At 39.6% G+C, this 17207-nt stretch overlaps 1 protein-coding gene across 3 annotated transcripts in view; it reads right to left on the bottom strand.

Moving 5' to 3' along the window:
- VCAN (versican) overlaps positions 1 to 17207 on the bottom strand; it is a 108134-nt gene that overhangs the window by 29264 nt on the left and 61663 nt on the right. For 2 of the 3 annotated variants that reach the window (XM_037032232.1, XM_037032230.1), the window contains 3 exons: positions 8623 to 13845; positions 5360 to 5473; positions 3331 to 3444 (listed from right to left, as the gene is read on the bottom strand). In XM_037032232.1, coding sequence (XP_036888127.1) covers positions 3331 to 3444; positions 5360 to 5473; positions 8623 to 13845 — 5451 coding nt within the window. The remainder of the gene's footprint in view (positions 1 to 3330; positions 3445 to 5359; positions 5474 to 8622; positions 13846 to 17207) is intronic. The other variant, XM_037032231.1, reaches the window with a different exon arrangement.

Below are 17207 nucleotides of genomic sequence, written 5' to 3'. Positions count from 1 at the left end.
TGACTAATTGGTTTAAATCATGTGCACTAGAGGCTTTGAGCTTTATTCAAGTGCTGTTTGGAGACACCAAATCTCATAGGAAAGGACATGAGACACAGCTAGATGATTTGGTATAAAAGTAGCACTCAGTGCCCAAGAATGAGGCATATTTTGGTTACTTGGCTGTAGTAATCTTCCTTTTGTGGAGCTCTCATGAAGGACTCTGAGCTTCGGTGCAAGTAAGTGGTGGGGAAGGAATCAATCTTCGTGGAGGGGGTTGGTTTACATGGGAAGAAAATGGAAAAATTTTTAGAACACTCTTACTGCCAAAGTCAATAATGCAATATTACAATAGCACAGTGTTCCTTAACCTTGGAGATTGTCCTCATTGACTTCAAGACACAAAGTTTAAAATTCTAGAGGATCCCTAATTTATTGAACAATACATCATAAAAATTCTTCTATACACTCTTTCTGACCTTCTATCAACCCAAATGGTTTTAGTCTGGTTTTATCTTGGATCAGTAAAATACACTATCGTTATTTTTCCTTTTACACCCACACAAAAAACACATGATCATAAAACCTAGCTCCATGACCATGTCACTGCTACAACACCTTTCTCAGTTAGCAGGTGCACACATTCCTGTCAGATCACAGGTCCAAAAATAGGGGCAGGGTTTCTGTTAAAACTAAACAGGGACAATGTATTTATCTGTACTAAAACATTACTTGACAAAGTGACTTTTTTAAAAAGCCAAATACCCACACTGATTCACTGAACTTTTATTATTCAGTGTATGTATGAGGAAAAACAGCGTGTCGGGCAGCATCTCCTGGGGTTCTCTTCTGAAAGGAGGTATCAGAAGCAGTCTGTTGACCCTATCTTACCTAAAAGCAATGTAACACATATTTTATTTATTAAAAGGCAACCTTTCGGGTGATTCTGTCTTAAAATTCATTTGACATGGAAATACTTTTTATGCTTTAAAACGCCGGCAGTGCACAGGTTGCCCTGCAAAGCCCCAGGTTTCATTTTGTCTGTGCATGTTGGCGGGTGCGGGTGGGGGGAACCTCCTGTTCATGACCACAGGAGATGAAACTATCACTCTTAAACAACCTCACAAAAAATCCGTTCACTTTATGATGTGCACAAAGTGTTTTTAACACCTCTGACATACAGCTGTCAAGTCTTAAGAAATTGTCAACGCTGAGGCACTTCTTATTGGCAAGCTGTATCATTGACTTTGGCTGGGGGCAATCTGTGTGTACAGAACTGTCTTTCTAGGGTTCTGAGACCCCATCTAGATCTCAAATCTCTTATCATTCCATCAACATGTAGCCCCATTCCAGTTACCAGGAGTTGGGGTGTTACTAAGGCAGAGAACAGAAAAAGTCAGCTGAAGAAACAATGACCCAGTCATCACTGAAATCTGGACAGAAAACTGTTTAGACAACAATGCTGCTGTTAATGAAGAAAGCATTTGTTCTTAGGCAACCTGAAAAAGAGCAGAAAACAATCTTTCACAGTCCTGGCAGTGAATCACAGAAGCACAGCTGGATCTGGTAAACAGACTGGGGCGGCTCTTTCTCAGGACTGCGTGGATGAAAGTTAAACTGGCTGTAAGATAATACAGAATGTACCTGAAAGTTAGGTGGTACCAGAAATGAGAGGGGAAAATAAATCTTTTTCATTACAAAATTCCTTTAAAGAGATGGAGAAGGTAACTGGGCCCTGGATCCACCAGGTACACCCATGAACAAAATGCTTATTTGTGTGATCTACCTTAGGGGAGTAATAATGTTATAAAAAGCTAGGCTTTAAAAGGCAGCTTAGGTGCATTTTCCCCACTCTCTAATTTATTAGCTGTATGACCTTGAACACAACCTTGCTCCTTTCTGAGCCTCAATTTCTGACCCATTTATAACACTGCATAAAAATACTGGGTCAACCAAATGCAGTGATGTACCTGGAAGCACTGTATTAACTACAAACTATGCCAAAAATAGCTCTCTTCTGCTCTGCCAAGAATTGGGCTGAGTCACCAAGGTCAAGGGCTATATCTGCATTGTTCAGAGCTCAGTTTGCAATGCCCAGGACAGTGCCTGGAAAACAATGGGTGTTCAATGAACATCTGTCACACAAATGATTTTTTGAATTGCTCCTTGTACTTGGAACGAAGGGCAGTCAGAATCATTTAAACATATATTAGTAACTCGATGTATGACCCTTTGTTTTCTTCAACAAATAGTATTTTTCTCACTGTTTTACTTTAAGGAAAAGAAAAACAATGAGAAAATTCCTTGGTCAATTTTCATATTAACCTTTTAAAATTCTGAGGCAGATTTTTACTATGCAATAAAGAGAGAGAGAAAAAAAAACCTAAAAACCCACCCATCAGCCATCCCCTTCAACTGGCAGTTTAATACAGGCTCCTTTTAGTTTTGCTTTAATTGTGGTGACGTCTGGATTAATGCTGAAAAGCAGAATGTAGGACCAGACTGATGTGTCTGAGTGCCTAATACATTTTCATTTTGTCTGGTGAAATGGAAGTTTGGCACTAGCCACTTTTGTCAAAGCCAAACCACTATATAACTGTAAGTAGAGGAAATTGATGTTCCAAAGTTTAGTGTGCTGAGCATGCAATTTGTTTCTGATTGATAGACTAAGAAATGTTACCATTAACCACCTAACCTCCACTCTCAGGTTGGCCATAAAATGCAAATGACAGGGATCACGAGATTTAAGCCATCATGCACCTAGACCTTTCATTCAGAAAAAGTAAATGCTTCTTCAGTAGGAAAATTCCCCATTGAGCAGATCCACAGTATCTTTTACACAGTGTTTGCCAAGCCAGAGTTAATGTATTCTAACAACTATATAAACTCATTCCCCATAGATGACATACTGTGAAAAATAAGCCTCTTGAGTCACAAGTGCTTAAGGGGAGAAAATAAAGGCAATGAACATTGAATACTCCTCAATACAAACCACATACATGGATTACGGTCTATTCCTAATTTGTCCCCAGGAAGAATACGTATAACAATGTTCTTCTTGTTGGCTATCTAGTCCTAAATTCAGCTCAGTGCATCCATCAGCAATTGCATTCTATCAGCAAAACAAAAATGATCAAGTCAACACTGGTTTTCAGATGTTGTGAGCTATGGTCACGGAAGGAAACCAAATGTATTTAGGTAACCTGTGAATTTCCTCTGCAGGAAAGAATATGCAGTGTGGCCAAAATTACTAAAAACATCCAAGTCATTATGGCAAAGGGCTATCTAGAAGCAACATTCGAAATGAAGTGTCAATAAGGTCTGCTACACAGATGTTGCGATCGCACTCACCTTGCTCACAAAGGGCACCGACATAGCTGGGGAGACAGAGGCACGTGAACGTATTAAAACCGTCAACACATGTGGCTCCATTTCGACAGGGGTTAGAGTGACATTCATCAAAATCTGAAATAAAGTCATGGAAGGTCACAAGAGTACTTTCAAAAAGAGTCAAATTGTGTTCAGTGGAAGGCTGGTAAATAAAATACAAGATAGCCAGTTTAATTTGAATTTCAGATTTAAAAGAAAAAAACACTTTTTTTTAGTGTAAGTATGTCCCATGTTATATTTAGGGCACACTTAAAATAAAAAAAATTATTCTTGTTTATCTAAAATACAAATTTAATTGCCCTCCCTATTTCTATATTAGATATTTGCTAAATACCTGGCAACCCTAAGACTATTTCGAAGGTTTTAGAGGAGCATCATTGTATCCATTTCACTTAAATGAATCATATGAGCCTTGAAGTGAATAGTTTTAGTCTAGCCTACACACCCCAAATCCTGGCTCATGCTTCCACAACCTCACTCATGGAATACTGGAAATACCCAACAGCCTCCCAACCAACCCCTGGGCCCTTCCCTCTCCCACATATCCTTCGCTCCGCTGACTGCCTCCTTCTTTGAGCACAGTCACGGCAGTTCTACTCTTGGCTTCCAAACATCCCGTAGGTCCCAGGACAGTTGTTCTCATTGTGTGGTCCCTGGACAAACAGCATCAGCATCACCTGAGGATGCTGGAAATGCACACTCCCAGGCCTGCCCCTGATCTACTGAATCAGATAATGGGCGAGGAGTAACAGCAGTCTGTATTTATGGGGCCCTCCAGGTGACTCTGATGCACACTCAAGTCTCAGCATCCCTCCACCAGAGTATGAAGTACAACCACTGAGTGCACGCCTCCAGGACCTCCTCAGACCTACCTAGATCTGATAGGGTGCTTTCCAGTACCCTATCCCCATACATTCCTCTCCCACAAACCCTTAAGTAGACAGACCCCAATCCTTGCAGTCACCCAGATGCTTCCTGCAGTTTGTGGTCTCCACGCTTTTGCTTGGTACCTGAGGCCCCCACCAGGACCAATCAAACTCCTCCCCACCTTCTAGATTTTTATCAAATGCAACCATTCTATAAAGACTTGCATGATTTCTTTGGATGAAATTAATGACTGCACCCCCACAGCACTTTGCAATTTCACTAAAATGTTCATATGAAAGAAAAGGAATAGTTTTAAAGTGAATATACCAAGTAAATTACATTTCCAAGAGGTATATAATGATTCTTACCTAAAGAAATGGTCTGAAAAATGATATTATACAGTAATGATATCAAACACTTCCATGGTGCTTGCTAAGAGCCCACCACCGCTGTAAGAGCTTTGCTTACATTGTTATTTAACTACTTTGAATTGACTTTAATGTAAAATGAATGCAGGCCAGGTAGATGCATATGTGTGTGTGTGTGTGTGTGTGTTTAATATGTAATTATTCCTTAAATATTATTATTGCTATACCTACATCCCCACTAATCAGCACACAGATAAAACTTACTAACTCTGTTGGCTTCTTTTTTTAAGACAAGCACTCTTTTAACATGGCATTGGTGATTTCATTCCACTGCTTCTGGTGGGCCTTCTTTACTCAATCAATACGAGCTGAACTCCTTAGTTTTAAAATATAGCTTTGTAAAACTCTGTTGTACTTAAATTGATCATTTATTGATATACTGATTTGGAGGGTAGATTAATATTTTTTTCTTAATACTGGTGCAACTTTATGTTTGTGGAAAAAAAAAAAGAACAACACAGAGCTGACCTCAATAAACTTCACTGAGTCTTCGATATATGAACAAAATTCAGTAACCACCTGCGCCCATTTCCCAGATTCTACCTAAATTACACTACGATTGTAACTTCATTGAACACAGAGTTTGTCTACACATGGGTTTCCCAGAAATCCTCCGATTGATTTGAGCACTATAAAGTCTCCCCCAATACGTCTTTTGGAAAAGCACAGCACTCTTCTGGGCAAGGACATCTTACCGAGTTCACAGCGGTCACCACTGTATCCGGGCACACAGGTGCATACATAGGAAATTTCGGTAGAATAGCAAGTGCCTCCATTAAGGCATGGGTTCGTTTTGCAATGATCAGGTCCTTCAGGTTCAGGAAAGTAAGAAAAATAATTAGGCTCATCTCTACCTTCCAATGTATTTTAGCATAAGATGCCACTTATTGCTACCATAATATATAAGGTTTACCATAGCAACATAGAGATACTACACATAAAAGTTAAGATTATCTTTACTCTCTGGAGTGTTTCTTGGCATTATTAACAAATTGTTACAAATCGCATCTATTCACTTCTGGTATTCAATCATTATTATTTTAAACAATATTTTGTACAGTATCTGGCAACTAATATATTCTACTGCAGATTTAGTTGGCATGATAATGGCAATTGATTTTAGTCAAAAATGATTACACATATGTGCACAGTGAATGGAAATGTATTCTTTTAAATGAGGTTAGTTCATGTGAAATGGCTGGATACACAGAACATGCATTCTTTTTAGCAGATTGGCTTGTTACCATCATTTGAATTATTATTGCCTTTTACCACTTAATGCTCAGAAACTGTTTTTCTTCGAAAGTGTGCACTGAAGTCTCTTCTGCTACATTAATATGCTTTTTCCAAAAACACGTTCCAAATGTACTCCTTTAAACTATACTTGAAGAAAAGCAACACATGGATTAAACTCTACTGTATAAAAACAAACCCAAACACAAAAACCTCACCTAAAATGAAATCCCCAATTTTCATTACAGTTTTTCTCATTAAAATAAAATTAAAACTCCTAGCAGATAAATATATAGGCCAGAGACACAAATTGATGAAGAGAAACAGTTTAAAATGTTTACTAAATGCATAAACTTTTACACTATTTGAAGTACATATATTATTCTGTAACAAGTCCTGGATGGTTGTTTTTACTTTTATAGCTTATATTTTTTAATATATTTCTAGAATTGCTTATTTCAAAATGTTCAGAAATCCATATTACAGTTTAAAGCTTTATAAAAATAATTGAGATAAATGGTTATATATGGGCTACAACCTATTTTCAAGACTCTTAAGACCCAAAACCCTGAAATGATTCCACATGAAAAGATGTCTACTTATAAAACATGAACTTAAGGACTCTCAGGATAAAGAAGGTGTTGCTATAGAAGATAATTGAGTCTTTTCTATATAAGAAAATCAAACTCAAACTTTCTGAGTGTTAAGCAAATTCAAAACTACTAGAAAGCTTGATAGATTCCCACTCGCTTTTGTGTAGTAGGTTCAACATTAGGCTAATGAGGTTACAGATGCTTACATCTACTTCTTCAAAAGCTACTCCAATTCTTCTAAGACTTCTCTCATATAGTTCTAACAATATCTGAAAGTTCCCTACAGCCATTTTAGACTTCTGTCTTTCCAAGTACTCTGCCTAGATGACAAGCTACAGTCCACAACGCATCTACATGTTGCCCTCGGGACAAAGTCGACATGACACTTAGGAGAAAGCGCTTGGTAAAACTGTGATGTCCTACACATGTGGGATGTACTATTACTGTTCCCGCCATAGACATTAGATACCACGCTGAGTATGGGACAGGGGTTGGCAAGAAAGTGGGACTTTCTATGAACTTAAACTAGCTTAGATTAGGAGAAAAGTTTATTTTTATAATTTTCATTCTTCACTACAGTTTGAATTAACCTCTGAAAGTTGAATCTGCAGCAGATAAACCAGGCAATACAACATGAATGGCTATTCGCTGAATTGTCTAAAATGACAATGTGTTTTGCAATGAAGACGCAAACTCCAACTCCAGGTAAACACTATGGACTGGATAACTCATACACATCTCTCAGTCATTTGTCATACTTAATTCTCTCTCAATACATAGTTATTACCAATGATTTTTACATCAGAATTTCACCAACTTGAAGTATATTTTAACTAAATTACAAAAGAATAAATATTGGCCAGATTACTTGCTTATCATTTACAGATTAAACACAGAGTGACGACAGAAACAAATTCATCAACCACATTTGATATATTTTATTCACAAAATATTAAGTCATTTATAAAAGTTGCACTTTGTGACTGTCTATCTGAAGCACAACAAACTGAAGCATTAGTGGCACAAAAGGTAATATAGAAACAAATCAGAAGGATAATTCTAAGTACAGCCATGCTATAAAGCATGCTCATTAAAATAAAACGTATTTTCAAACAGCCTTTGAAGTACTGATTTTTTTCTTTTTCTAGGTAGTAAGCTGGGTGGTGATGGTTACTTATAGATTCCACTGACATTTTTGTTTTCATAATATTCCTGGAAAGCCACCATTACAGAGGACTTCTCTACATTATCTGTCTAGAATAAAGGAAAATCATTTCTAAATGTAAATATTCCAAGATGTATGGTTTACATATCATTAACTATCAATTATCCATTTTTATATTAATAGGGAACCAGCAAAGATCAGTAGAAAGACCATGGACTTTGGAATGGGGCAGATCTGCATTCAAATCCTGCTTTTCCCATTGGGTCAGTGCAACCCGGAGCAAATTACAGAACCTCTCTCATAAATGGGGAGGGCAGTACATGCTGTATGGCTTTCTTTGCAAAGGTCAATTAAAAAAACAGAAGTCCTCTTTCAATACTAAATGCATACCCTGATACCCAGCGTGTCTAGGCACTAGGTTAGAAGCACTCACGTAGGCTATCAGGAGCAAGGACATTGAATAAAAATTGAAAAAACAAATATGAATGGATAACTGATACTGCACAAACTATGTGAAATGCTTTTTAGAGCTATTCACTACTGTCAAATGTTAAAGGCCTGACAAACTTTGCTATTGCCACATTATCGTTTATCAGAGAGAAATTTTTAAGGATTTTTTTTCTCTTTTAAAAATGAACGTGTGTCTATGGGACATATGAGAAAGTAATACTGTAGTTGTGAGTAAAACAAAAATTAGCTTTTACACCACTAACATTTTCAATTTTTCCTTGGTGCAATTATACATTGTTTCTAAAACACACAAAAAATTACAAAGTTCAGAAATTATCTATACTTACTTTCTTTGCACCTCATTATGGACTCAATACTGTGGCCTGGCTTGCTGCTTTGTGAACAATATAGAAATCTCCCCTGATTTAACATCACAATAAAAACTACATACATATATGCTAGGGCCAAGGGACTGCTTCCAGGTTTGGAAACAGATTCCTCAATGTTGTGACCTTACCTGGAAAATAGACTGCTGTGCCTTCCACTGACTCTTCATGCATGTCAATCAGGAAACTGGTTTCATTAGAAGTTTTCGGAAGGTAAAGTGATGGTGTTGGAAGTGAAATATTTAACTCTGCGGTGCGTACTGTTGCCTGATTATTGGAGTCAAGAATTATCGCTGGTATGTGCTGCTCTGATGCTGCTACTGTGGAATCCTGCCCTCTGATCAAAGCTGCTTGTGTTTCAGAGTTTGTTTCCAGAGAGGAAAGAGCAGTGGGCTTCCCAGAAGTCTGTGGGCTGGGCTGAGGCACCACACCTGCCTCAGCCCCATAAGCTGCAGAAACAGAACTAGAGTGTGGCCACAGTGTAGCACTTTCTAACTTAGTTTCACCTGCAGCTGTGACAATACTTCCAGCCTCAGGTGTTCTCTTACTAGAAAATACCTTGTTCATTTCTCCAGAAAGCTGAATATTGGTTTTGTTCGGGGAATCTTGGAGAATCTCAGTTCCTTCTGCAACAATGAGTTCTGTGGGAGAAGCTTCCATTTGTTCCAACAATGTAGGTTTGTTTTCAGCTTCAGAAAGTTCTAGTTCTGTGTCAGGAGGTAAGGATGGAGGCTCAGTTATGTGAAAGTACTCTTCACTTGATGGTTTGGAATTCATTTCAATATTTTCAGATTTTCCTGGGGACATTTGAGATGTGCCGGCATGTACTCCGGGCAGAGCGCTTGGCTGAGGCCCCTCTGTGTGTTCAGCGGCTCCACTGTCTGAATGAACAGTGAACGGAGATGACGGCATCTCAGAGGACAATGTTTCAAAGGCCAGAAGTGATGATGTTGTATCAGTGTAATCTGGGGGATTAGATTCTTCCATGGCATCAGGTGCTTCCGTTAAACTCTGAGGCATAGGGTGGACAGTACCAATACTTACATGGCGGGTAGAATCTGTTGGTGCCTCCCCAGCCCCTGAAGAGAGTTCTGGCTGAAAAGAAGGACCTAGATGTTTCTTTTCCTCATGCTCTTCCTGTGTCCTTTCCAAATGACCCAGTGTTGATATTACTTCACTTTGGTCTGCAATAGCTTGACCATCAGACAAAGTGCTTGATTCAAAGATGTCTTCCAGGGCTTTTGCTTCAGTTTTTCGTTCTTCAGTATTTGGATGCACTGTGGCAGACTTACTAGGAATGGGCAGGGATGTTGCTGTGGGAAGTAAAATATCTAATTCTGTTTCTGTGCTTGGGATGGGGATCTCGGTTGTTAAGATAAAGCCCATGTGGTCAAACTGGTTTCTGTCTTCAGAAGTCATGGATTCATTATGCCCTACCTGAGTATAAATAGCCAGAAGAGTGTCACCAGAACCTTCTAAGTTTTCCTCAGGTAAGGAAAGGTTAGCAGCCACCTCATACTTCTCCTGAACTTGAGCACTTTCTTCATTATTGCCATGTGTTCCTGCCGGTGTCTCTGGGTCCATTTCCGTTTGCATTCCAAGGATGTCTTCGTACACAGGTTTAGTGTGATCAATATCTATGATAGTATTTTTATCCGATGTCAGTCCAGGTAGAATTTCAAGGACAGTGCTCTCTGTGATTGTCAGTAATAAATCCTTGTCCTCTTTGTCCAGATCTATAATAATATTTTCAGTGGCTTTTTTTCTGTCAGGCTTCCAGGTGGAATACTCAAATTCCCTGTAATGGTCTTGGAAACTATCTGCACCTCCTGTGGACCTCTTATATGACATTGTATTTGACAGTGTGGTAGTTGGCTCTGTGGCGCTTTCATTCTGCTCTAAGTGAAGAGGCAGCGTCACAGAAACTGTCGGGAATCCATCCGCATTAACAGCTTTAGGACTTGAGACCTCAGGGTATTTTTCCAGGGATCTATTAGAAACAAATGCGGTGCTTCCTTGCCTGGTTGCCTGAGTAGTTCCAGAAGTGCGGACTAAATCAACTGTATCCAATTCCCCAGATCCTTCTCCAGAATGTTCATAAAACAAGTCAGATGGTTTCGGTGCTGATGTAACAGACCCTTTGGTCACTCCAAGACCATAAGTTCTAGCCAGAAAATCAGTGGAAGAGGTTGCTCTCTCTCTAGTTTCTGCTACTGAAGAATTCTTGTGAAAGACTTCTTCAAGAGTGGGTTGTGGTTGACTACTCTGAATTTCTTCCTCCCAACTGTGAGTCTGATTTTGAGGATGTTCAGTGTCTGCGGAGAAAGTGAGAGATGCTATAGAGGGTCCTTCTGTCCTGGTGCCACTTAAAATTCCTAGTGAGGTTGTGTTGGCTGCTGTTTCACTGTCTTCAGAGATGCGGTCCGTTTTAGGAAAGAGTGACGTAACTTCATCTGCTGCATTTTCCATTCCCTCATCATCTTCAGTGGTATCACTTGAGAGGCTGGTTTCTGAACTTTCTGCTTTAGAAGTCTGGGGATATAATGTGCTAATGATTTGTTCCATTTCAGCAAAATCCACTGATATTGTAGCAGGCAAAACTCCTTCTCCTGATCCCAGGCCAGAGAATACATTAGTATCTGACTCTTTCATTACTGGTCTCATAACTTTAGGAAAGCGTTTGATACTTTCTTCCTGTTCGATTGATGAATCTGTAACTATGCTTCCAGTTAATGTAGATTCCGTCACTGAGACAGTAGCTAAGAAAAAATTGGATTTTTCAGTAACTTCGGGGAGAGTAGTATAGGGTTCCACATCCTTTGAACCTGGATCTAGAGTAGACATATCAACTAAGGAAATGTCTTCCTCCTCCTCCATTTCTTTATCAGTATGATACGTTTTCTTGGTTGTTAGTGTAGAATAATCTGTGGTTCTAAATCCAGTTTCAGTAAATGTCTGTGAGTCAAAAATTGTTTGTTCTGGTGCAACAGAGCTTTGAGAGGATTCCGAAGATTTTTGATCTTGAGTCTTTTCCTCTGATGCTGTTTTGTTTTCAGTTTCTTGTCTTACAGGATTTACTTCTTGCCTGGACCACAGTTTGGTTGGCCCTATCATCTGGGGAAAGTCTGTTGAAGCCAAGCCATCGACCTCTATTTCCCCCTTTCCTGTTGAAGCTTCAGTACTCTCAGTTTCTGCTCTCGGTAAAACAGTGGATCTCTTATCAGCTGCCTTGATAGTACCTTCTTCTCCCAAAACTTGGTAAGTGAACGAGGATCCTGTACCAAAAACACTTCCCACTGCACTGGAAAACACTTGGTCAACAGAGCTGTTGACGGAGACCACCTGCTCCCCGGAGCCCTCGGCTGAGGCTGGGGACTCTTCCCAAGGGAAGGCTGCCGTGCCAACCAGGGTGGTGCCGGGTCCTTCTGTGTCGGCTCCGTGATGGATGGGACCTGAAGTTGGTACTGCCATTGGTGAAATCTCAGTATCTTTAAATACCACATCCCCAGAGCCTTCTATCATCACTGTCTCATCGTTTGTTACAGGATTAGATACTGACGAGTATTCCCTAGAATCACCACTGTAATCTTCCTCCAAAGGAAAATTTGTAGAAAAGCCCTTTATTTCCATCCCAGGAGCTGGCTCTCCTAAAATCTCTGATACAAGGTTTTCCTTGGATGTTTGGCTGATAACTTCAGTAACCTCTCTGTCCATCACTAGTCCTGTTGGCTCAAAAGGAAATACCGTTTCTGTGTGGGGAGATGAGGTGCCAACTGTGTCTTTCTTCATTTGAATGTCAGGCTCTAGATGTAATGAAAATGAAGAGACAGTGGTGGTCCCTGGGTCAGCAGCAGCTTCTCTAGAGCTCTGCTCCGTAAAAGGAGGGGAGGGGTTACCCAGGATGGGGAACGGCCCTTTTTCAACCCCGAGTGGACTGCTACCGCCAGGCTCACTCACCTCTGCCCTCAGATTGTCTAAAACACTTGTTTCTGTAAAGACAAGATTAGATCTTGTCATTTCCCTTTCAGACTGTGTGGGAGTTGCCAAGGATATAAAACTGTTCCTGGTAGCAGATGCTGAATCACTAGATGTAGCTTCATTTGAGTTTTCTAATTCAGGGGGTAAAATTAATTGATCTGATCTCTGTGTGGGCAAATGTGGCTGAACTACTGTCACCATACCTGCAGTTCCCTCCTCCTCATCTTTCCTTTGCTTTCCCTCAAGAGAGGTACTGAAAACCCACTCAGAAGTGTCTGTTCCCCTTACAAATTTGGTGGGCACTACTTCTGTAGATGGTTGTTGAGAAACCAAGTAAACGGCAGTTGCAGGAACATCAAAAAGGTTGTCTGTAATTATAATCTTGCCAGTGTCTAAAGTAACCAGGGTATCTGTAGTATTTCTCTGTGATAAATCAGTTACCACTGTGAACATTTTATCTTCTTCTGCTTCCCCAGAGCCATCTGGAATAGGAATCGAAGGACTCCCAGAGAGCTCTACAATTTGCCTAGGGGTTATTTCCAATGAGTTTCCCACAGTGGACAATGGGTCAGCAGGCTGGGGGTTTCCTGTTAATGTAACGGATACTTCCTCCAAAATATTTGCTGACACAGAGCTTGGAACTGTATGTGGGGTATACGTGATAGAAGTACTTTTTTCTGCTTCTTCACCAAATGCTATTTCTGTTACCCTTGGAAAGATCATTTCTGGGGATTCTGGGTCAACAGCAGCATCTCCTGAAGACTCTTCAGGAAACAGAGGTACAGTATGTTCAAGTACCAGATTATCAAGTTCAGGACCTTTCTCCGTGGCTGATTTTGGTCTCTCTGTGGCTTGTCCCTCATGCACTGGGACTGTGGGGAACACATCAGGCTCACCACTTGAGAAACGTTCTGGTGTTTCAGGTGTTTCAGGGTAAATCTCAGGCTTCCATGTCATTTCAAGCGATTCAGTTGTTTCTTTAGATTCATTGGGCTGCACAGCCGTAGATAATCCAGTTTCGGCCACAAGAAAAGGATGAGCATCATTCTCGGTGCTGTCTGAAAAATTCTGAGAAGGGGCGACACTTTCAAACTGGCCGCGCCGGGCTTCTGCCGCCTCCGGGTCTTTGGGCATAGTGACTAGGTGTTTCCCATTTATGTACTGCACTGATGGGGTGGTTGTCAGGTCAGTAGCATTGGCACAGTCCTCGTCCTCCTCTTCATCTTCTTCACTGTGGTACAGCTCTAGGTCAATTAACTCGGGTAAAATCGCAGCGATTAGGTCGTGCTCTGAGTCTGTTTCTTCACTACAAGGTTCATCTTCTTTAGATTCTGAATCTATTGGATGACCAATCACACTCAAATCACTCATTCGACCTGAAAAAAACAAAGAGTTTTCACAACACTTAAATAAAACAGGTGGCAGATTATGACAGAAGCAACTGATAGCAAGGCTGGCAGATTACATTCACACACAGGGAAGGGCTCCCATCTGTTCACGTGAAGCACGACCACTGTTCTGCACATGGTTCTCAGTCTTCGGATGTGCTGTTTTATATCGGCAGTAAGAAAAGTAAATCCAATTTAAGAGTATAAAAACGAGGTATGAAAACTCTTCGACAAGTTTTACAAAAACAGTGTCTATGAAATGAAACAAGCAATCGCATATAGACATTGTAAAGGGGAAATGTGGAAATCCATCTTTGTGTGAACTGAAAAGAAAATTAAAAATTAAGGTCATGTCACCAAGTCATGCAGGAAAAGCAATTGGTTATTGTCCCTTGTGTAAGGGGATGCCTAGCCACCCTCTATTTAATAAGGAAACTCGAAGTGATTCCTACTGGCCTCTTGTCATGATTTGTCTTAAGAAGACTGTCTTTAGAAAAGTAGAAAAGTTTCTTTCTAGCACTTTTACAGTGCAGCGAGAAGCCCTCCCCAAAGCAACCATGAGACAAGACTTGGTGTGAAAGGTGCCCGTGGGTGCAGTGACCTGTGAAGAAGACAAAGCAGAGCCCAGGGGCTGCACAGAGTCCCCTCCTCGTTCGCCCAGAGATACAGTGGCGGAATTCTTTTCAGCCTAGCCCCAATCCATGACGCACATGTTCAGGCTGAGGGTGCTCAGGCTGGACCCGAGAAGATTACAGGAAGAATCATTACGTAGGAGCCACACCTAACCCCCATGGCAGGGAGATATTTCCTGCTGCCAGAAGCCACTCCCTCCCATGCATGACAGGATTGGCATCTAGCCCTTACCAATGGTCAGAAAAGACCCTACAGAGAAAGAACCAGTATTGCTTGATTCTCTATGTATCAACATAGATATAGATATATATGAACTATCAATAAAAGCTCTACAAAGCTCCTTCTATATTTTTAACTATGGCTTGTTTAAAAAACAGCACAAGACCTTTATGTCTTGTCTAGAGGCAAGACATATGTCTAGAAGACATATACTACATTTGCATTTATTCCTTTTGCTCTAATGAAGACAAAGAAGAAAACTTCTCTGTATCCCATCTTCACTGTAGTATCTCCATAAAAGACCATTTGCATAGGGATAGCTCACTCTTATCCAAATTACATGTCCTTCCTCATGAGTTTCACACATTTGTTACGTCTCAACCCCATTCTGTGCCACACATCCATCTTTTCAACTATGTAAGCGAGGCTCATGGGTATTCAAATGAATGAAAAACAAAGTCTACCATAAGAGAAGTGAGATCAATGCCTGACTCTAGTGTATCATAAAAACATAAAGCGAACGCAGACGATCGCTGCCATAGCTGAGGCAACTCCTCCTAATTGCCAACCAAGGAAATGACTAAAGGCCTTACCTTTTTTTCAAAAAGTATAACTAAATGAATAAGTTTGTTTAATATTAGATCACAGAAATTGTTACAATGACCTTATAGTGCCCCAGATTGTGTATGTTTAAAAGAGGATACAATAAAATTTACAGATAACACTTTTAATATGTGAAGCCTACCTGTCACTATAAAAAAAGAGAGAATAAATATGCACATGCATTTATATATCTGTAAGACAATACATTTTAAATGCCTTTTTACTAATGAATCTCTGAAAGTACCACATCAGTAATTTTATCTAATCACCAACTTAAGTAGCCTTACTGCTAATACTATTTGAATATAGTTGAGTTAAGCTAGACTGTTAAACTACTCCATACTTCATAGGATTTAACTGGAGCTTCAAAAATGTGCCTATCTTAATGTTTACAGTGCATTTGTTTTACTGTCAACCCTTTTCATTAGGTGTCAATAAAACTAGAATTCACATTAAGTGTCGCACACACAGACACTAAATTCACATAGTACCTTTCAGTTAAATACAGAAAGAATTTTAAATAAGAACCATGAATCTGTGTTTAGAATATAAAAAATCACCACCACATTTTTGCCTTTTTATAAATAATAGAAATAAAACTAATCATGCAGCCAAGCTTCTCTAGCCAAACACAAGGACCAATAAGGAAATAACTGTTCAATACCATTCATTTATAAACTCTTAGGCCAGGAACAAGGTTATTATAAAAAGCACTCATTGTTACTAGATCTGTATGAGCTTCTAAATACCTTTCTTCTAAAAATAATATTTAAAAAATCAAAACTGACATAAAGATATTCCATGAACTTTTCAGTGAATAACCATAGAGAGAAGTTCTGTCAGGTATGGTGTTGGCAGCTCTAAAAATAAGCAGAGTGGAGAAAACGGAGTGAGAAGACACTACGGTTGCCAGGGTGTCAAGAGTGTCAAAGAAACTGACACATTACAATGTTCACCTAAATGTTTCACAAAAGAATGAATACTTAAACACAAAATGGTTTTCAAGAAGAACACTAATTGAGAATCGACAACTTATATAATTTCACTATCAACTCTTATTATGTCTACTTAATTCAATTATATTCTGCAATTTTAGTTCCAGTGTGCAAAGCATAACATTCTTAGGCTCCATTTTCCACTTGGATAATGAATTCTAACATTTCTTATCACTCATAAATCTATGAAGGTTTCTCTGGGCACATTACACCACAATATCAGAATATTTTGCCAAAAGACTCAACTGTTGGGTGCAGTATATTCCATTTTCTAATCTAAACAGATTTCACCATATTTCAATCATAGCAATACAAACATTGCAGAGAGATGGCCTTTGCGTACTCTGTACAAACACAGCTCGGCTGCCCACTGGTTCCGCACACAGAATTTAATTAACTACCACAACCATATCTGCCACCCAATGGTGTTATCTCTTCAGGAGCCAACTGACTGCACAGAACTGACTGAGCACTGATCATGTATCAGTCGGTGTAGCAGACACCTACCTACCAACTTTATAGAGAACGAAGACTTCCAAGTTACCTTCCAGCTCTCTCTCTCTCCTGTGTCTGTGGCTCACTCTGCTCTCTCGAAAACAAATGCTCTTGACAGTAGGTTAGAGAAATGGCTGAATTAAATTCCTTTTACTATATTTTAAAAGGAAATATTTTGAGTGTACACATACCAAACCTTATATTTAAATTATAATTTCTTTTTTCACCTGCACCCCAAGTATCTGATCTCACTTGCCTTCAGTATAATGGACACATAGAATCATTTTAAGCTTCTTGCTAGACCACAAAGCTGGCAATGACCAAAGAACCATAAGCACATGATAATGAACAGTGATTGAAAAGGAAAAATTTATTACAAAATATGCTCATTTGAAATGTTATAAA

Source organism: Sturnira hondurensis, unplaced genomic scaffold, assembly GCF_014824575.4.
Source record: "Sturnira hondurensis isolate 20B ecotype Veracruz unplaced genomic scaffold, ASM1482457v3 Scaffold0021354, whole genome shotgun sequence".
In the NCBI taxonomy this organism is placed as follows: domain Eukaryota; kingdom Metazoa; phylum Chordata; class Mammalia; order Chiroptera; family Phyllostomidae; genus Sturnira; species Sturnira hondurensis.
This window is presented reverse-complemented; position numbering and strand designations above follow the sequence as displayed.